General features: G+C 39.0%; 3 protein-coding genes and 1 long non-coding RNA gene across 4 annotated transcripts; 2 read left to right on the forward strand and 2 right to left on the reverse strand.

Annotated features, from left to right (window-relative positions):
• Positions 1-420: 420 nt before the first annotated feature.
• Positions 421-10,195, reverse strand: LOC146460527 (progestin and adipoQ receptor family member 4-like). Its single transcript, XM_085088103.1, has 2 exons — positions 9,902-10,195; positions 421-2,341 (listed from the first exon to the last, which is right to left on the reverse strand). The coding sequence occupies exons 1-2, from the start codon at positions 10,116-10,118 to the stop codon at positions 1,686-1,688; spliced, it is 873 nt and encodes a 290-aa protein (XP_084944229.1). The 5' UTR covers positions 10,119-10,195; the 3' UTR covers positions 421-1,685.
• LOC146460528 (COX assembly mitochondrial protein homolog) lies at positions 10,185-15,648 on the forward strand. The gene is made up of 4 exons (XM_085088106.1): positions 10,185-10,345; positions 12,349-12,439; positions 14,609-14,809; positions 15,327-15,648. The coding sequence occupies exons 1-3, from the start codon at positions 10,234-10,236 to the stop codon at positions 14,703-14,705; spliced, it is 300 nt and encodes a 99-aa protein (XP_084944232.1). The 5' UTR covers positions 10,185-10,233; the 3' UTR covers positions 14,706-14,809; positions 15,327-15,648.
• LOC146460529 (uncharacterized) lies at positions 12,736-13,165 on the reverse strand. The gene is made up of 2 exons (XR_014857600.1): positions 12,932-13,165; positions 12,736-12,841 (listed from the first exon to the last, which is right to left on the reverse strand). It is a non-coding gene; the product is annotated as an uncharacterized LOC146460529 (long non-coding RNA).
• Positions 15,649-18,358: 2,710 nt separating the features above from the next.
• On the forward strand, positions 18,359-20,490 carry LOC146460530 (COX assembly mitochondrial protein homolog). The gene is made up of 3 exons (XM_085088105.1): positions 18,359-18,537; positions 19,560-19,650; positions 20,070-20,490. Exons 1-3 carry the CDS (start codon positions 18,378-18,380, stop codon positions 20,197-20,199), a joined length of 381 nt encoding a protein of 126 aa, XP_084944231.1. The 5' UTR covers positions 18,359-18,377; the 3' UTR covers positions 20,200-20,490.
• The last annotated feature ends 22 nt before the right edge of the window (positions 20,491-20,512 follow it).

Here is a 20,512-nt window from a genome sequence, read left to right on the forward strand (position 1 = left end):
TGTACATTATACACGTAATTCAGTCTTCGGACTGCGAGGTGTTCTTTTCAATAAACGATTTATCTCTTTATCTTTTATCTCAGTTGGGATGCGTAACTGGCATCCCCCGCAGATTTTGCAGGGGCGGATGAAATCATCACCAACTTGGTAAAGGTGAGAGAGCTTGGTGACATCAAACGCACTCCCTAACCTTTGATTATTACTATTATAGAACTTAAAATGATAATCGCCACAAAAATTGCCATTAAACTCGGGCAGAAATTTGCCACCCGTGTAGATTTCACAGGCAGGATGCCTTTAACAAATTCACACTGTAAATTGGTCATCACAATTTCATTTTATTTCTTATTTGAGATTTCTGATAGTACCATTCTATCAGTATAATAAATAACAAGCCCGATAAGATAAAATAGTTAAAAGAAAGAAGTGCAAAATTTAATTTTCATTAAGTAATATTGAGATCTATGCACCATTCTCTGAATACAATTAAAAAATGTATATTAGAAAATTATCCCCTTCATCACCTTGAATTTCATGGTACACCTTGGTGTTAAAAAAATACAACCTCTCAAGGAGTGAGATTGAAAGTGCAATGCAAGTAACACCACAAAAGCTAAAACTTAATCGAACACTTTACAAACCACACAGCCTGATTATTCAAAGAAGGATGGCACATACAGCAAAGCATGACCAATCTATCAACCTACTGACTCCAGAGTCCTACCCATCTGCTCAGTATTCTAGCAAATTGCAGTCAAGGAACCAACTATTTTGCTTCACAAAGGAAAAGTGACATTTTCTTCTCCAATTAGGCAAGTATTTCACATTTTGCTTGGGGCAACAATGCTGCAGGGTTCAAATTTGGTTTACAAGTACTTTTTCCATTGTGCCATCACTTCTTTGGTAGTAGGATACGATGCAAGTGCCTTCATCACAAGTTTATTGACATCTTGCAGGTAACAGATCAAAGGTAGTTTACTATGGTCTACATGTATACTATTATAGACCATAAAATAATGTCATAAAATGTTCAAACTCAAGTGGAATGGTGAGTGCTTTGACTGCCAAGTTTTGAAATTTTTTTTATATTGCCATTTTAGGGTCTATAAGAATATAGATTATAGAAAACTGCCGTCAATTTGTTTTTTACAATAACATGGAAAAAGTACAAGTGCAACTGGCTTTATTTTTTGTTGAGAAAGCACACGTTACATCTGACATCATTTTTATTGTCTTTTCTCTTACTAAGACAATAGCTATGAACCGATCTGCATTAGCCTCCAACGCAGACATTCTTAGGGATTCATCACACGTTCCTGCCGCACCAACAGAGTGGGGGGCGGGGAGGGGGGGAATGCGTGACGAACCCCTAAGAACGTCTGCATGAGAGGCTTATCAGCATGGGAGAATTTTGACAGTTATTGTAAAATAACCCTTAACCTTATATTCTTGGTTCTCCCAGAACCCTGGTGGTAAAACAGGTTGTCTTTCTATTTCTTCTCACAAAAAATTGAGCTGTGAGGCAAGGACAACAAGCTGGAAAAAGGTGAGAAAAGTTTTTTTCTTTGCTGTGACAATTTCTTGGCCCAGTTTTTTTAGAGGAGAAAGTTAAGAGAAAGACAACCTTTGGGTCCAGGGCAGCCTCCAGTCCCTGATTTAAAGAAAAGCAACAAATAATAGCAAAATTAGTGGCAAACAGTTTGTTGCATCCAATTGAAATCTGCAACTGAACCGACATGTAAGCAAGCAACACTCAGAACTGTGAGGACATGCATAATCTGGTGACTGTTCCCAATGATATCGCATTTCCCGGGAAACCATCTCTCTGGTATCCTAGCAACATTGAGTGCACCACCAATGAAAGCCAGTAGATCCATGGAGATGTAAAATGGCACGGCATTAAGGGTGCAGTTCCAGCCTAAGGCAAAAAGGGACAATCTCACGGCAACAAAGAAATATCTCATTATACCAAACACTAGCAAGGGCTTAAATCTCCCTTTGGCACTGGTTGCTATCAAAATAAGGTATATTGATAACAATGAAATAGCTGTGTAGAGTGTCAGAGATAAGGTACTCCAAAATGGAAGGCAATACAACGCTGATCTAATTCCACAGAGTCCACCAAAAGCATTTATCACCCAGACGCCACAGACATCGAAGGTTAGGAGCTTGTGATATGTATCCTGTCCACTTCGATGGCACATAAATAAATGATAGATTGGACTTGCAAAAAACGGAGCGAAGCAGGCAAAGTAATGAAGGAAAAACCACACTGGACTTGCTAAGCAAGCAGAACTTGCAGTCAGTGGAACAAGAATCAAGATAAATGCACACGGAATGCCTGAAAAGAACAAGAAAATGTTTAACTACATGTATGATGGCTGGCTCCTTTTGCTACTGCGCAATCCATTACATTCTGCACATCTGACATGGTCCAAAAAAGTTGGGCCTCTATCAGTGGTGCTTGCTAAAAGAGAGGTACTTTTGCATGGTTTATAAGTATGCGGGAAAAGCGGATCTTGGCAAGGGTGATTGGAATCCGTAAAAGAAAATGAGGGGTAACCATGCATTTTTCAGAGATAATTAAGCTTCAATTTAGGAAAAATTGCCATACATTGTTTTGTATTTTGACAATTTTTAGAATTATTGTTGCTTAATTATCTCTAAAAAAAATTTCTTTTTGGATTTCATTAGTCCATGCTAAGATCTGCTTTTCTCGCATAGTCGTAAACAGCGCAAAAATACTTTGGTATTAGTAGGCACCATCCTTAAAAGCCTACAAATCTTATTGCTACAATTAATTATCTATGGCAGTCCTAAACAGGATTGGAGTGTGAAATTGACAAGGTCATCATAAAAAAAATGACCTAGACTGCCCATATTTTTCGCTGGTGATTAAATTCATCGAACTATTAATATATAGTGTCAAAAAGTAAACTATAAAACATAAAAATTAGATCATTAACATTATGCTAACTAATTCTGTTAAAAACTAAAAATCGTATAAAAGTTATTCTAAAAAACTACTCGAGATATGTTCTGTTAAAAAGGAGAGTCTTAAGTTTCCGTTTGAAAATGTCAATACTGTGTTCCTTCCCGAGTTTCAGAGGTAGTCCTTTCCACAATCAAGGAGCTGCAGAGGTGAAGGCTCGGTGTCCCGAGGGTACGCAGCGTTTTAACTGCCAGAGGTTTGAGCATATAGTTATCCTTAGATCTCGAACCATAGCTGGAATTCTGCTTCAATGTAGTTAAGTCACGTATATATTTTGGGGCGGTGCCATGGAGAGCTTTATATGTGATTATTATTTCAAAATAAATTCTATGTTTAATGCTTAGCCAATAAAGTTCAATTAATAATTGGGTAACACATTGATAACAAAGCACAGTTTATTGCAGAAAGCTGCCATTTTTATCCCTAAAACATGAAATTACATATATCACAGGATATCTGTTTTGTATGGATGACAAATATTAAGTACACCATGACCATATTTGGGCATTATTACAATGTGTTGAATAATATACATGTTTAGCATACCTCTATGGAACGCCAACACTGTCATATGTCTTTCGATGTGTTTTATGTGCAGACGTCACGTCATTATGTGCAGTTCTTTTGCGTTTATATCGAGGCATTCTCCCTTTATGTGTGGTTTATACACAAATATATTACCTGCAAACTTCGTTATATGCACTCTACTTCCCATTATATCATGTGCTTTCGTTGATATATACAGTGCAAGTGTCAGTATGTGCAGTCAAAGCTTCGTTATATCTGGTGCATTTTCTTGTTATTTGACCTTTAACGCAGTATTGATTACCGATAGAAAGATTATGAGCTGTGGATGTTCGCTATGGAGCAGACGTCACGTCATTATGCGCAGTTCTTTTGCGTTTATATCGAGGCATTCTCCTTTTATGTGTGGTGTATACACAAATATATTACGTGCAAACTTCGTTATACGCATTCTACTTCCCATTATATCCTGTGTTTTCTTTGATATATACAGTGCAAGTGTCAGTATGTGCAGTCAAAACTTCGTTATACGCACTCTACTTCCCATTATATCCTGTGCTTTCTTTGATATATACAGTGCAAGTGTCAGTATGTGCAGTCAAAACTTCGTTATATGGTGTATGTTCGCTGTGCAGCAAACTTTATGATGATATACCCACAATGCGTCGCGAGAATCGTAGAACCCAAGCCTCCTCGTTACGCGTCGCCATTTTGATTCTGTGTTCTCGTGAAGAAGCCAGGTTTCCACCATGGCCAGTTCTATGTCATCCGTGTTGAAGAAAGTGAATCTTGGAGATTTGGCAGAGAAATTTTGGCGGGAAAAAATAACACCCGATCTTGTTTGTAAGCTGTCAGTACAAGAGCTGGAAAGCCTGGGAGTAACCTCTCGAAGGGATATCATGGCTCTACGAATCGAGTGTGCAACGTTTGGAGGAGAGGCACTGAGAAAGGGCCAAGCAAATTGTGGAGCACCATCATTCTCCATTCCTAAGTGTGTGCTTGAGGATCTGTTAGGGGAAGGTTTCTATGGCGCGTTTTTAGAGTCAAAATTCAAACTATAAATTCAAACTTTCGATCCTTCAATTCAAACATTCAATCCCTCAATTCAAACATTCGATCCTGCAATTCAAACATTCCATCCTTCAATTCAAATGTGCAATTGTTTGGTTCAAACTTTCGATCCTTCAATACAAACATTCAATCCTTCAATGCAAATATGGAATGGGTCGATTCAAACATTCCATCATTCTATCCAAATATGGAATTGTTGGTTTCAAACATTCGATTCTTCAATCCAAGCACCCTTTTCTTCAATCCAGAAATGCAATTCTTCAAGTTAAACATGCATTCCTTGTATTGCCTGGCCTATCATTCAGTTCAAGCATGCATTTCGTCAATTCAAACATGCCATTTTTCAATTCAAACATTTGATCATTCAATCCAAACGTGCATTTCTTCAATCAAATCCTGAAACTCAAACACTACACCATAAATTCCGCGTTTAATTTCGATAGAAAATGCTAAAATCCTGCTGTTGAAACATTCTGCACTTTAATTATATTTTAAGATATGAAATCCAGATTATAAATTCAAACATAGTCTCACAATGTAGTTGTGCAGTGGCTCGATTCAAACATTCACTTCGGCGATTCAAACATTCAATTCAGCAGTCCAAACTTTCAGTTCCTCTCCAGTAGTCTGGAACCGAGGGGACTCTGTAAAACGAGGATACGGACAGGCGGGCGGATGGCGGACGGTGGATGGGGCTTTTTTTTTTTTTTTTTAAAAAAAAAGAAGAACAAGAAGAAGAAGAAGAAAAAAGGATGTTGATATGGTTAAATTTATTGGTTAATTGTCACCTTCTAGGAAATGCTAGCTTTGGCTATTTTTTTTTATCTTTTTTTTAATTTGAATTTTTTATCTTATTGTCAGTCAAACAGCGAAAACGCTACAGAATGTTTCTTCTCGTTTTTCAACCAAATGAGTCTGAGTTTGCAGTGGAACTCCGTACATTAATACGACACACCATCCGGCAAAACAACACGTTCTGATTAACGGGTAAAGTACTGTATGAGCTCTTGTTAGGCATTATAGATTGGAAGTCATGGTTATTGTTTGAACAGACAGATCGATACAATTTATTAAAAAATTATTTTAAGATGTCCAAAGATTTCACTGTGTAGGATTTTTGAACGTGTCATTTTCTTGTCTTTACATTTGTACACAAGTGAAGTTTTCCTTGCAATATGGGGACTTTGTTTGATCGGGTTTTGCGTCTTTTCGGTTTTGATATTCATTGCGGATTTTGACGGGTTTTTCTCTTTTTTGAACATTCAGATTTTTTTACCTGACAGAAAAACATGTTTTTTTCGGTCAGTTTCTGGTTTTCCTCCGGTTGCCTCGGCGGCGGCCTTCAGTCCCCAGTCAGGCCAGAGGTCGTCTTCTCCGTGAACTTGGTACAGTCGAACCTCGATTATCCGGATTCGTTGGGACTTGAATAAAATGTCCGGATAATCGGAGTCCGGATAATCGAAAGTATGAATATTAATGAGACAGGAATGTAAAGGAATAAAATAAAGAAAACAATTTAATTGTGATTAGATTTTTAACGTTGTCTAACCAACCGGTTGATGCTTTGAAGCTTTCGCGATCGGTCGACTCCGCGTCCAACTGCGCTGAGAAATGTTTCGCTTTTCTCCTGAAGAAGCGGACCTGAAATTGGCTTTCCGCTGCTGAATAAACCAGGCGTATAAGGCTTTATCCAATTGCTCTGACACGTTCGCAAATCTGACGCAGGGAAATCTTTGGACATCTTAAAATAATTTTTTAATAACTTGTATCGATCTGTCTGTTCGAACAATAACCACGATTTCCAATCTATAATGCCTAACAGAGCTCGTACAGTACTTTACCTGTTAATCAGATTATCCTGTAAATGTTCATAAATGTGAACGTGTTGTTTTGCCGGATGGTGTGTCGTACTAATGTACGGAGTTCCACTGCAAACTCAGACTGATTTGGTTCAGAAACGAGAAGAATGGCATTTCTGGATTGAAGAAAAGGGTGCTTGGATTGTAGAATCGAATGTTTGAAACAAACAATTCCATATTTGGATTGAATGATGGAATGTTTCAATCGACCCATTCCATATTTGCATTGAAGGATCGAATGTTTGTATTGAAGGATTAAAAGTTTGAACCGAACAATTGCACATTTGAATTGCAGGATCGAATGTTTGAATTGAGGGATTGAATGTTTGAATTGAAGGATCGAATGTTTGAATTTATAGTTTGAATTTTGACACTAAAAACGCGCCATAGAAACCTTCCCCTAACAGATCCTCAAGCACACACTTAGGAATGGAGAATGATGGTGCTCCACAATTTGCTTGGCCCTTTCTCAGTGCCTCTCCTCCAAACGTTGCACACTCGATTCGTAGAGCCATGATATCCCTTCGAGAGGTTACTCCCAGGCTTTCCAGCTCTTGTACTGACAGCTTACAAACAAGATCGGGTGTTATTTTTTCCCGCCAAAATTTCTCTGCCAAATCTCCAAGATTCACTTTCTTCAACACGGATGACATAGAACTGGCCATGGTGGAAACCTGGCTTCTTCACGAGAACACAGAATCAAAATGGCGACGCGTAACGAGGAGGCTTGGGTTCTACGATTCTCGCGACGCATTGTGGGTATATCATCATAAAGTTTGCTGCACAGCGAACATACACCATATAACGAAGTTTTGACTGCACATACTGACACTTGCACTGTATATATCAAAGAAAGCACAGGATATAATGGGAAGTAGAGTGCGTATAACGAAGTTTTGACTGCACATACTGACACTTGCACTGTATATATCAAAGAAAACACAGGATATAATGGGAAGTAGAATGCGTATAACGAAGTTTGCACGTAATATATTTGTGTATACACCACACATAAAAGGAGAATGCCTCGATATAAACGCAAAAGAACTGCGCATAATGACGTGATGTCTGTGTCTGCTCCATAGCGAACATCCACAGCTCATAATCTTTCTATCGGTAATCAATACTGCGTTAAAGGTCAAATAACAAGAAAATGCACCAGATATAACGAAGCTTTGACTGCACATACTGACACTTGCACTGTATATATCAACGAAAGCACATGATATAATGGGAAGTAGAGTGCATATAACGAAGTTTGCAGGTAATATATTTGTGTATAAACCACACATAAAGGGAGAATGCCTCGATATAAACGCAAAAGAACTGCACATAATGACGTGACGTCTGCACATAAAACACATCGAAAGACATATGACAGTGTTGGCGTTCCATATACCTCAGTCACCGACTATCGCGTAACGCGCAATCTGATTGGCTATACCAGGCCGTCTATCAATCCATAGACGGCAGTTTGTCAGAGCGCGCTCGATTTAGCATGCATCATTGTACAAATATATCAAAATTTATGAAATACATGTAAAAAGATTTTTTTGCTTCATAGATCGATCACTGAGGTACAGCACCGCCTAGAGCTATAGACCCATTTGCTGCGTCATTGCCGCGGAACCTACTCGCGGGTTTCCCTCCGTATTCCCGCAGTAAGACTTTTTTTTCCTCGGTTTGGTTGCGGTATGGCTCCAAAGTTGCCGCGGGAAAGTTCACCTAGGTAAAACCTCGGTAAAGAAAAGACGCGGTAGAGTTTAAATGCGCTTTTGTCTCTTTGTGTTTTGGTTCCTCAGCTTCTAATGGCAAAATCGCACCAAAGAACATTACCTAGGGATGACGATCATGTGCGATACACATACCATTTTTGGCCCTTGAAGGCTTGAACCATTTGAAGAAAATGAGAATCCATTTTTGAGTATCCGACCACATTTAAAAAATCCTTTGAGGAAGATTCTGATTTAATATCTCAAAACCCAGTATACCCAACATATTTGAAGACTTCTTGTGGACAATGTGCATATTCACTATCGAAGCTTCGAAGCGTGCATATTTGCCCAAGAAAAAACGAGCAAACTTGAATTTTTGACACAGTCTGTGGAGTTCTGTTTGCCGGACCTTTTAAAATCATTTATAAATTGAAAACAAATAATATTTCGGCATGTTTTGTGTCGCTCAGCGCCTGAATAATAATTGCAATTCCAACACATTGTCGGTCATTGTCACTTGGACTCCTGATGTGACAAGCTGTTTGATGCCAAGTTATTTCAATTTTAAGTTGGGAGAAGCAAAAGAAAAATAATTGACCCACGAAATTTATGGATTATAAAACATATGTTCGCACGTGACGATGTTATTGTAACTTGAAACCCTTGTGTCAACTTCGCAAATTTTGTCGCTTGTGTCTACAGTCTATTTTTTAAAAACCTCTTTCTTTCAAAATGAACTTGGCACTGCAACAAGAATAATATTCCCTCTCAATATCCGATTTTTTTAGAACACAAGCTTGCTCTAAAATTCAGGAGATATTTTTAGCAGCTGTTTGGTCGGACACGTACAAAAAAAGCTGACGAATCAGAAGCAGCGGTTCCCACGGTGCAAAACAAACATCAAACTTGCTCCTATGCAAATTACGGTTAAATGTTACCAGACGTTTGCCCTCCGTCACTTGTATCGAAATGAACAAATTAAGAAAACTGACTTTTAAAAAAAGGATTTTTTATGACAATTCAGCGAACTCTCTTTCGTAAACTTACACTAAGTGTTTTGAAAAGCAGGTAAATCAACGTACACGTATTTCACTGCGTATCTTTTATTATCTCTGAAAAGACCGAATACAAACATTTGCCGAGGCAAAGATTCAGGATTTCAATATTTGAATTATTACGCGAACTATACCTAACGCCATTTTGACTTCAAATTACTCCTTCGATTAAGCACCGATTCTTCGCACCTCAAACACTTGCAGTATAAATGTCTTCACTCACGCTAACACTTATTTTAGAAATGCAACCAGTCCACATTGTTCTTTCCCACGGCACGCCTCGTCTTTTCGCCCGCAGCAAATTTACCGCGGCACACTGTACCTCGACTTCACCGCAGAACGACCGTGTTTTCACCTAGGTGGACACGCGGCCACTACCCGCGGTATTAAAGACGAGGTATGCCCTAGTCCCGATGGGTCAATAGTTCCAGGTGGTACAGTATGCTAAAACAATTAGACGGCTCGCTCTCGGTTTCTATCGCCTTTGATAGTTGGCTCAGCCGATAGAAACCTCCAGCTCGCCGTCTAATTGTTAAATATTTTACGTAATTTAAGGAGTCGGCAAACAACTTTCAACATTATGCAAGAATCACATATTTGTGATCTAAACGCCTACGATTCGCAGTTTATAGGTTAAAATAAAGAACCTTAATTCAGAGCAAAGCTAACTATTTTCTTACTTACCATGGGAATAAATATTGAAGGTTTCGTTATGTATGTAGAACAAGCTGTCGATACACTGGCCTGTGGAAAGATGACAACGATATCCACCAAGAATATATTTGTTAAACTGCAGCCAAGAAGGACACGATTCCAATCGAAAAAGCGGTGGATCTTGCAGCTTCTTCTTTTCTTTAGTACAGTTATTGTTGAAATGATTTATATGGCCATTTTGATCCATAGTTCCACAGAACGTAACCCGAACCGGCAGGCTTCGAAAATCAAAATGGCCACCAAATTAGTTACAAGGTCTGCTCGGTTGGTAGGTCACTGTTGTATGATGGGTAACATCCAATATGGCCGCTGTAAATGTAGACGATCCAGGTTTGAGTGAAGCTGAGAGAGATGCCATAATTTCTGATTTGATGAAAGAGGAGGCTAAAAGTACCTGTGACCCTCTGGTGAAAGGTAAGTGATATCTTTTCCAAAGTGCTTACCATGGAGAACTGTTACAGCTACACAAAAACAAGACAAGTTGATTAGCTTTAAGGGAGGTGCAGAGATGCCAACCCACAGGCGGACCACCCTCTGTTTGTGTGGTGTAATGACGGTTTGCAACTTGAGACTTTATATTCTCGCGACACGATCGGTTGAAATTTTTACTGAGTAGCGATATTTAAAGTTGCCTTTTAACCTTTATGTTGAAATAAAGTTTCAAGGAAATGTTGATTGAGTCATGCGTGGTGTTTTTTTGCCATTCCGAGCTGTAGAAACCCTCCTTTGGTGCGTTTAAAGTTTTATATTGTTGCCGGCCAAAGGCCGGTATTAGAGAAAGGGAGTTAAGGCAGGCAAGAAACCGCCGGCGACCGCTATGCGTCGTTACTTCAAACCGGAATTGTCGCAAAATTGGAAAAATTCTTGCAGTTTTTTCAACGGCATCCGATTAAATACATATTTAGCCATGTCGTGGCTGAGTTTGGGCTTCATTCGTCAAATTTCCTCCGAGAAAAGCGGAGCTAAAGTCCTTCAGGTCGGTTTCAAACTATGATCTGTAGCAAAGTCATGGACAAAAGGAATTCTAAGCATGCAGTTTATTTTAAATCAGCCAATCAATGCTTCGCGACCGTTGCGCTTCAAATACCCAACCCTTCCGGACACGAAGCGTTGATTGGCTGATTTAAAATAGACTGCATCCATAGAATAATTTCCTTTTGTCCATGACTTTGCTACAGATCATAGTTTGAAACCGACCTGGAGGACTTTAACTCCGCTTTTCTCGGAGGAAATTTGACGAATGAAGCCCAAACTCAGCCACGACATGGCTAAATATGTATTTAATCGGATGCCATTGAAAAACTGCAAGAATTTTTCAAATTTTGTGACAATTCCGGTTTGATGTAACAACGCATAGCGGTCGCCGGTGGTTTCTTGCCTGTCTTTACTTCCTTTCTCTATACCGGCCTTCGGCTGGCAACACTGTAAACATTAAACGCGTCAAAGGAGGGTTTCTACGGCTCGGAATGGCAAAAAAACACCACGCATGACTCAATCAACATTTCCTTGAAACTTTATTTCAACATAACGGTTAAAAGACGACTTTAAATATTGCTACTCAGTAAAAATTTCAACCGATCGTGTCGCGAGAATATAAAGTCTCAAGTTGCAAACAGTCATTACACCACACAAACAGAGGGTGGTCCGCCTGTGGCCAACCCCTGGGAATCAGAAAGCTCAAGATTTTTCTGTTGTGCTTTGAACCTCCACTCTCTTCCGACACCCTTTCTCGCCATCGACCAACTCCTCTTCTCCTTGATAAATTTTTTATGTTCCAAGTCAACCCACAGGCAAACCACCCTCTGTTTGTGTGGTGTAATGACTGTTTGCAACTTGAGACTTTATATTCACGCACGCGACACGATCGGTTTAAATTTCTACTGAGTAGAGATATTTTAAAGTCGCCTTTTAACCTTTATGTTGAAATAAAGTTCCAAGGAAATGTTGATTGAGTCACGCGTGGTGTGGTGGTTAAAAGGCGATTTTAGATATCTCTACTCAGTAAAAATTTCAACCAATCGTGTCATGTGAATATAAAGTCTCAAGTTGCAAACAGTCATTACACCACACAAACAGAGGGTGGTCCGCCTGTGGTCAACCTACCTCTCCCGCCTAAAGTTGGTCCAAATCGATCGACTCACCCCATCCCCGAAAATTGACCCCTTCCCTCCGGCTTCGTGGATCTTAATTTGTAGGGTGAAAATGCCAGATTAAAAAAAAAAAATGCAATAGGCTTGTTTTCCCTCAGTCCCTGAAAATATGATTAAAGACACATGTGTCAGACGCAGAGTCAATACATCCATTATTAAGTTCTCATTTAGATCTGGTTCTGCAAGACCATTTTTCTTTTTGAATTGTAATTACTCCTGCCAACATTATTTAATTTGCAGATTATTTTAATTTGTCCTTTTACATAGCTTTTCAAAAATGTGCACACCACCGAACTTTCTCTTTGGCATGGGCCTGCCGCAAAGAACACCATGCAATGAAGGAATGCATAGATACATAGTGAGTATAACTGACAGTGAATGTAAAAATCATTGAAATCAAATCTGTCAATTAATCAATACTTTAAAATTAAAAGTTAAATCGTCTGATATTCATGCTTGTGGGGTACCGGTGATGTACGTGTATATTGACAATGAGGATTTCAACAAAACAGCCAGCAGTTAAAAAGGTTATGAAATGATATTCAAGACTTGAAGTAAAGCAAATAACAGGTAAAATATATAATTATTGTCCTGTTGCTATCTCATTGGGAAGACTTTGGCACCATTCCCCCTGTAACCGCCGGAGGCAAACACTTCTATTCACGCAATTTATTCTAAACTCTTTTCACTTTGTTGGCTGCCCGGGAGGGCTGAACATTGTAGCTTAACAGTGTTACTGACGAGGCGAAGAAGGTTTAAACTGAAACATACAAACAAAGTCAACTTACAAAATGTACAAACTATAAGGTAAACAAACCAATAAAACCGATCGAAAATACAGCACACTTACATTGTTGTGGCGCGTTTAGACGAAACTTCCAGAGGAAATTGCTAGCAGACTGCAGTAACTGCGGATAACTACGCGAAGCGCGTCTCGTTGAAAGTTCAACGTATAATGAACAGAAAATGTCATTTCAGCAAAGTGTCACTTGCAAAATGCAAATTATTAACCTAAATTCCCGCGCAAAATCAGGCCTAGGGGAATACTAATTGAGGCCACTATAACAATCGGGTGTTAGATCCAACACCCCCTTCCCCTTTTAAATCATTTTCAAATAACGACTTACTGAGTGTAAAGTTCCCAAATGTGCAGTTCAAGAAAATACCCATACTCCTCCCACAGAAGGTTTTTTGTTTCTGCACCCCCTCCCCCCAAGAAATTCCAGTTTAGCTTCATACTAGCTTCAAAAATTTGACTTTTAAGACCCCCTCCCCTTAGGAATTTCCAATGACCTTCCATGGGGTGGGTATGGATTTATTCTGGAATTGCACAATTTGTCCATAGTACATGTACATGATGACTACCATAAAGCAGGGTCCGAAATTGCGCTTTCCTGGTCGCCAATGCGACTAAAAATTTTGCACTGGCGACCAGAATTTCACAACTAGTCGCCAGCGGGCGATTAACTATTTCATGCCGCCAATTGGTCACTTACTTTTTACCTTTCCACTGCTTTTGAAGTATAAAACCGATTTTCCTGTTATTATAAATCTATCACAACGCTTCACAGCTCGAGCAGTGTGAAGCTTTGCCGCCATGTTTTTTGAACGAGAAATGCTGCACGGTTGTGGCCTGGTGCGACCAACATGGCGATCCGTCAATCGTCTTGACAGAACGCGAAAGGAAAGATTGTTTACAATTTGGAACATTCAGCAAAGAACCAACCGGCAGTTTTTCAATCGGGTACATTTCTTCTCCAAAAGGTAGAGACAAGAGAAGGTTCAAAGTTGACTTAAAACATTTAGCATTCTTATGAAACTGCGTATATAGCCGGCATTCGATTCATTCGTCGTGGTTTTTCAGTGGTAGGTGTATAAATCGCCATTGGGGCCCCAAACGCAAACGCGTTCTCTTCGTTCTGATTCTTAAAAGAAAAATTGGCAACCAGAATTTTCCATCTGGCAACCAAAAATTTTGGTTTGTGTTTCGCTGCAAAGGAAAAATTTTATTGACAATTTTTTTTTCTGCTTTTTGGCGACCACATTTTTCCATATGGCTCGCCACTTGGTGCCTGCCTAAAAAAGTTAATTTCGGACCCTGTAAAGGTGATCTGCACATGTACAGTAGTTCCTTGATGACATTTAAATTATATGCAAATATTATGCATATAATTCACTATTCAATTCATAGCTTTGACATTCCTACTGCCCCCCACCCCTCCCCCTCCCTTCTCAGCCATTACCCTCTCTGTGCATATGACTGTACATGGAGATTAGGGAATCTAATACAAAAGGCCTTCCCAAAGGTCTCAAGTCTCAGAAGGCAAAATTATTATGGGCAAGACTCCTTTTGTAAAATAAATGCAAACTTCCTGTAGTAATACAACATCCTCCCCATTGGCCCATGTTCTCCATACAAACACCGGCTTCATGAAACCTTTGGGTAGCAATGAATTACTATGGGCCCAGTAGTTACTATTGAAATTAAGTGCATGCAATATTACACTCAGTTTTCTTTTAATTGCAGCTTCAGAAGGGCAAACTTTAAGTTATGGAAGGAGGATTACTTGAAAAGGGTCAATTCTATTCATGCAAAGCCTGACCATGAATTATGGAACAGTTGAATCAGGAATGTACATGCAACTTATCAGTTATGATGCAGTGATGTCAAGAAGGAGGCCAATAGGGAAGCTTGAGACCCCCGTGAGATGACCTGACCATCATGGATCTGACCCAGGGGGGGGGGGGGGAGGGGGGTACTTGGGTTCAGTTTTGCTGGGTATGTGCCGCTGGCCTCTCAGAGCCCCTGCCCCATTATAGTCTATTTTGTGGCCAGTTATAGACTCCATCCTAGTCACTTTTAGAAAAATGTAATATTCGCAATCCCAACTAAGTCACTTCCTATTTATGCATCCTGAACTGAATGGACTTAGTTCTGGAACAATGGTTTTGTGCTTTTGTGTAACTGGTTAATATTGAAGTTGTGGTTTCAAGAATGGAATGTACTGCGAGGTCATTTTTACATTTAATAAACAACTTTCTGAACTTTTTAACCGAGACCATTTTGAATCCCTACTTAATAGAATTTTGTTACCCCAAAAATCCGAAAATGTGCGACCCCATTCAAGTAACTCTATTGAAAATGCATCCTCATTCTAGTCAATCCAGTCATGAAAATGCAACCCCATCTAGTGGCACATCCGCATTAGCCTCTTATAAGGAAGTACCCCCCCCCCCAGGGGGAACTGAAGAGAATACTCAGGCTTAAAAGGATGAGATTTAGTTTTTATTCAAGATGAACAACTGCTGTTTGCCTTGTCTCTTAGTGGTGGGTAATGGTCTCTTGAAACAGCAAGAGTCTCAAAAAATTTAGGAATCTTGGATTTTGGAATTGGTTCATGAAATTCTGTTTTAAGACCTTCGTTGGCTATATTTACAGTGAATGTATTAAGTTGTGGTGTATACAAATGTTTCTTGTCTTTTGACAAGAGACAGAGGAGGAAGGCCCACGCCGCCTCCACCACCACACCAGACATTACTTTTCCCTGCAGACACCCCGGAGTATCCAATCAATGGTAACCAATGATCGGAAATTCAATTGATCAATCGATATCAATCGATAAAATTAGTTAATTGGTATCGATTGGTACCGGCCAATCGATTACCAATCGATAACCACACAAAAACCGTTGATGGATTGGCTTAGCAACCTCGAACAGACGTCACGCACGCCACCTGTCCGATCATCTGCCATTTTTAGGAAGCCCTGGGGACGAAACTGGGGACAAAATTGTTTTCATAAATCTTCGTTCGCGAAGCCAAGCCACGATGATACAAATGTTTGGTTTATAAATTATCAACAGAGTTGGCAAAGTAATTTCGCCACTGTAAACTTAAAGAGATTTGAGTGCAGATGTTTTGAGCGTTAACCCATATCATCAGAGAGAATTGAGGAATTGTGGACTCTATGTGGTTCATATAGTGAAAAGTGGAGCTATGCTATTGGTGGACCAAGCTACATTGTACCTTTTACCAAGCATGGTAATGTTAATGTGGAAAACAAGAATAAATTAGTTGAATGAAAAGTGTTTGTTGATTCTTGACTGTGAGTGTCAATTTAGAAGAGGAAGCATCCGCTTTGACTCCCCAGCTATGCAGCACCACAGTTTCTTTAGAAACTAACTCCCTTATCCTGTTGTGTATTCAGTCTTGGTCTGGGTCTTTTAAACAAGGGTCTTACAGTCTCACAAAGCCTCTGTTTGAAGAGCTCGGGTTATAACCATATATAGTGTTTTTTGATCACTTTCTATTGTCTTGGCTGAGATTTGCTGGATTTTTTACACATGGTCCTCAATTCTTTTTTTACAGGAAATGTTGCTTGAGGTCTTTTTGCTTTTTTGCAGTTTGTTGGAAGTAAAATCCATGATTATGGGCAAGATTTTCGTTTTTATTACACCGGTGGGCATTTTGAAATCACTGGTGATCCTTGCAATCTGATTGGCTCTCAACAGCGCAATTTATTAAAAAATCACACTATTTTTTGCTCTAAATCACATCTTTTTTTAGCCCATCAAATGAAAATGAGCCGGGTTTCCTGAAGTGGATAAATAAATATTAATATTGACAAAAAACTGTGAGATTTCAAAATGGGTGTAATAAAGTGATAATTGAACTTCGTGTTGTGCAATTTTGGTCTGAAATCATACCCGTAATTTCAAATTGAACTCGCGTTGCACGCTCGTTCGATTTTGAAATCACACGTATGATTTCAGACCAAATCGCCCTCCACTCAGTTCAATTACCATTATTTATCACATCAGGAAGCGCAAAGTAGCAGATAAAACATGAGACAGTGTTTACTAAAGGAATGGAAGGCCACATGTGAAAGATCCTGGCCGGCAAATCTGCAGTACTGAAAACAGCAAAATGAGACCTAAAGGGCTATATAGGTTAGATATGCATGCCCCAAGCCCTCCTTCATTTATACTCAATGTTTGAATTTTTGTAGCTATCTTCTCAAATTCCTTGGTTTATGTTGATCATTGCCCAAACTTTGTAACTGACTCTAATAATGTAACCTGTTCTTAGGTCAACTTTTTTCCCCTGATAAAAAATTATTATTGTTCATGATGTGAAATGTTTAGAATGAAATAAAAGGATCCTATTCCTTCTGAGCTCCGTTCTTGTGTTGTGTATAAATTTACATATAGAGGTTGTAATGCCTGTTACTGAGCGGGGAAACATCCCGACATCTTATTGCGTGAGCATTTGGAGAGCCATAGGACCTCATGTGTCTTCCAGAATTTGACCCAATCTGAGGAATGTCCGAGACATTGTTCTGCATGTCACTTGCTTTTCAGTGTTGGATACGGCACCCAATCAGTATCAGCTGTTATTAAAGGAAGCTGCTCATATCAGCTGGAAAAATCCTAGTCTAAATTATAAGCAGTTGAAACACGCTGAACTAACACTAATGTTTTAGTTTGAATTTTTTTGCAGTGCGGACACTCGAACCGTGAACAGTCAAGGCTTTTCTTAGCCCTGTTTTTTCAAATGCTGTCCAATCAGAAACTCCCTTGAAAACAATGAATCCGACCGTTTTTAACAACATTGAATCAGAAAAAAGATGTAAAGTTCTTAGCGAGTGATAAACTTTCTTTAGTTTGTTTATAATGCAGAGAGATAAAAAGTCCAAAAAGCAGGGGGAGCCTTAGCCATTCACGGTCCAAGTGTCCGCACTGTAATTTCTTTTTGTATTTTTTCTTAATTCCTTAGTTTTATGTTACTTGGTTTTGTGTTTATACTTATTCGTGTTTGTTTATGTTGCACGTGCGTGCATGCTTACCTAGTATTCGAACTGTAACAATCAAATTTATTCTCTTGACATAATTGTAGCATTTATGTATTTCAAACTTGTAACTTGTTTGTTACAATAATGTGAATTTGAATTATATTTAATATAATTCAAATTCAGATAATTTGTGACAAACACTTGCAACTGATGATGAGGTGGTTGATCGTAACATGTCTCGTAACTCTAAACGTTGTCAGTTTTCTCCGAATGAAATAAAAGAAATAAAAATTATCTAGTGTCACGCTTATCCAAATCATTGCTGGAAAGGACTCCAGTATTGGCGACAAGTTACCTAATGCTTACTCTCACCTCTCTACTACCCCTTAATCCCCCCAGCCCTCCCATCCCCCAATTCTTTCCTTTTCATTGGTTAGTTTGACCGCTGCCAAACAATACCGTTGACACATTACACGACCGCAAAGCCTAGTCGGGGATTTCCAAGATGGCTACCCAGTCGAGTTCTACTGAAACAGTAGAGTCTGCAAGGGATAAAATCGCTCCTTGGGCGAGTGGAAATCATTTGCGATATGTTGAAAAAGAAGTCCTTATACCTAAAATTGTCAGAGAAAGAGCAAAAGTTAAGTGCGACGACCTCGTTAAAGGTATTAAGTTTTAAGATCTCTTAAGTTAGTTCGCGCGGATATAAGCTTAGTGATGGAGTGACTGCCTAGAGTATTAGGCTAGGTTCCTTCATTCAAACCATACAAAAAAAAAATTGAAAAGATTTATGAGCTTAAAATTAGTGTTAAGAGTGTTGAATGGCAAAACCAAAACTTACTGAGACCTGGATTTTAAGCTTAAGACTTTGTAAACCACAGGCTAATTATTGTGCTGTCTGTGAATATTAGCTCAGATCATACTGATCGAGCACTATAAAATAATAATTTTAGCCTACTGTACGCACAGACGTCTTCTATTTCCTCTCAGTGTTCCTTTGTTTCATGCAAAAGCTCCTGTGATTCGTCTGCGTATAAAATTGATGCTGTTGTTAAATCTTGCTTGTTCCAGTAAATTCCTGCTGTTAATTTCTCTGGTATGTGGTGCATGTACTTTATCTACTTACGTGAGATCGAGCAGGCATTGTTAGAATTAACACTGATTCTTTTTTCGACATGAAGCGAAGAAAACAGCAGACAGCTGCATGCAGGCTATGTAAATTTAGCAGTCAAGCTCAGATAAAGAGATTTTGAAACCCTATGTACTACACATTGCTTGCCAGGGTGCATGCATTCAGTGTATGTCCCATGCCAAAGATAGGCTGAGAGTTTAGAATATCTATGCCAAGCAGCCGCCGCATGCCTAGTGGACTCTAAATCCTGCACCCGGAAAGAAATCCTAGATATTTTTGGATAACAACAGTTTATTTGAATGGTTGAAGTTTACAAAATCCTAGGTCATCTTATGCCAGGTACTACTTACATCTTGCATCACGTTGCCAAAGACCATGATTGTGTGCCAGTGCGCTGAGCAATTTGGAAACCCATGCCAAAGATCTTTGGCATAACGTACATAAAATGCAGCCTGGATTGCTTAAAATATGAATTAAATATGTGAGTCTGGATTCTTCAAGGAACCATCCATACTCCAAAAGTATGTTACATTCTGTTTCTTTTTGTTTTGTCAGCTTTTACACAGTGTGCAAAAAGAAGAACTGTTTCTGTTGTTTGGGCTTGTCGCAAAGAGAATCAAGCGATGAAGGATTGCTTGACAAGCTAGTAAGTTAATTGACAGAGCTAAATGTAGAACTGAAGAAACTAATTTTTGCCTTAAATAAATATGGTAAGGAAACACCTAGGCTCTAAAGTATACATGTATTTATGTTCCAGACCAATTTACTTGTTTTGTATCAACATTTGTGCAGAAAAAGCTATTTTAAAATGTTCTCATTGAAATAAAAATTTTGGGACAAATTTTGGACGGACTGCGGTCTGATCAGTCAAAGTTGACCTCCTTTAAAGGTGGTTCTTTTTTCCCGGAAATTTTTGGTCAGACTGAACCGTTCCATTTGATATCCATGCAAAATGTCTGAAAGTTTTTGTATAATGGAAAGTACCCTGGAATTTTAGAACCTCCATGACGTAGTAAAAACATACAATACTAACTTTTTGCTTTGATTAATGTACCTTACCTTTAGTTACCAAGACAAAGAATTTTTTGAAGAGTGCAAGGAGGAATACCTAAAGAAAAGAGAAGATTTTCAAAAGAGCTATGTTCAGTCTGGAAAGGCAGCAGATATGAGGAAAAAGGATTCAGTTATAATGTAAACTGCTATGGTCTATTAGCTGAGTCACCTTCAAGCTTTCAAGTGAATTGGATCTTTCCTAAGGTTTTAGGCAGCAGGGTGTCCAGGCACTTGGCTATACACATGCCTTTAGGGCATCAAGTTTTTAATTCCTGGATGAAAGCCTGGTATTTCTACAGTTATCCAACAAGGGAAATTTGCTTGTAGGATAATTGTAGAACTCTTTATAATCGAGACAGCTAACCTCTGTAAGGAATATGTCATGGAAGTGGACTGTGAACCCCATTTATAAAAGATAATGCGTTACAATGTATACTCCTGGTCCTAGCTCCTCA

Source organism: Pavona decussata, unplaced genomic scaffold (genome assembly GCF_977016875.1).
Source record: "Pavona decussata unplaced genomic scaffold, jaPavDecu1.1 SCAFFOLD_211, whole genome shotgun sequence".
Lineage (NCBI taxonomy): Eukaryota > Metazoa > Cnidaria > Anthozoa > Scleractinia > Agariciidae > Pavona > Pavona decussata.

Coding starts and splice junctions, on each gene's coding strand:
- LOC146460530 (XM_085088105.1), top strand. CDS start 18,378: ATGGCTACCCAGTCGAGTTCTACTGAAACAGTAGAGTCTGCAAGGGAT. Junction 18,538..19,559: donor GTGCGACGACCTCGTTAAAG/GTATTAAGTTTT, acceptor TTGTTTTGTCAG/CTTTTACACAGTGTGCAAAA. Junction 19,651..20,069: donor AAGGATTGCTTGACAAGCTA/GTAAGTTAATTG, acceptor CCTTACCTTTAG/TTACCAAGACAAAGAATTTT.
- LOC146460527 (XM_085088103.1), bottom strand. CDS start 10,118: ATGGATCAAAATGGCCATATAAATCATTTCAACAATAACTGTACTAAA. Junction 2,342..9,901: donor CTTCAATATTTATTCCCATG/GTAAGTAAGAAA, acceptor TGTTCTTTTCAG/GCATTCCGTGTGCATTTATC.
- LOC146460528 (XM_085088106.1), top strand. CDS start 10,234: ATGGCCGCTGTAAATGTAGACGATCCAGGTTTGAGTGAAGCTGAGAGA. Junction 10,346..12,348: donor CTGTGACCCTCTGGTGAAAG/GTAAGTGATATC, acceptor CCTTTTACATAG/CTTTTCAAAAATGTGCACAC. Junction 12,440..14,608: donor AAGGAATGCATAGATACATA/GTGAGTATAACT, acceptor TTTTAATTGCAG/CTTCAGAAGGGCAAACTTTA.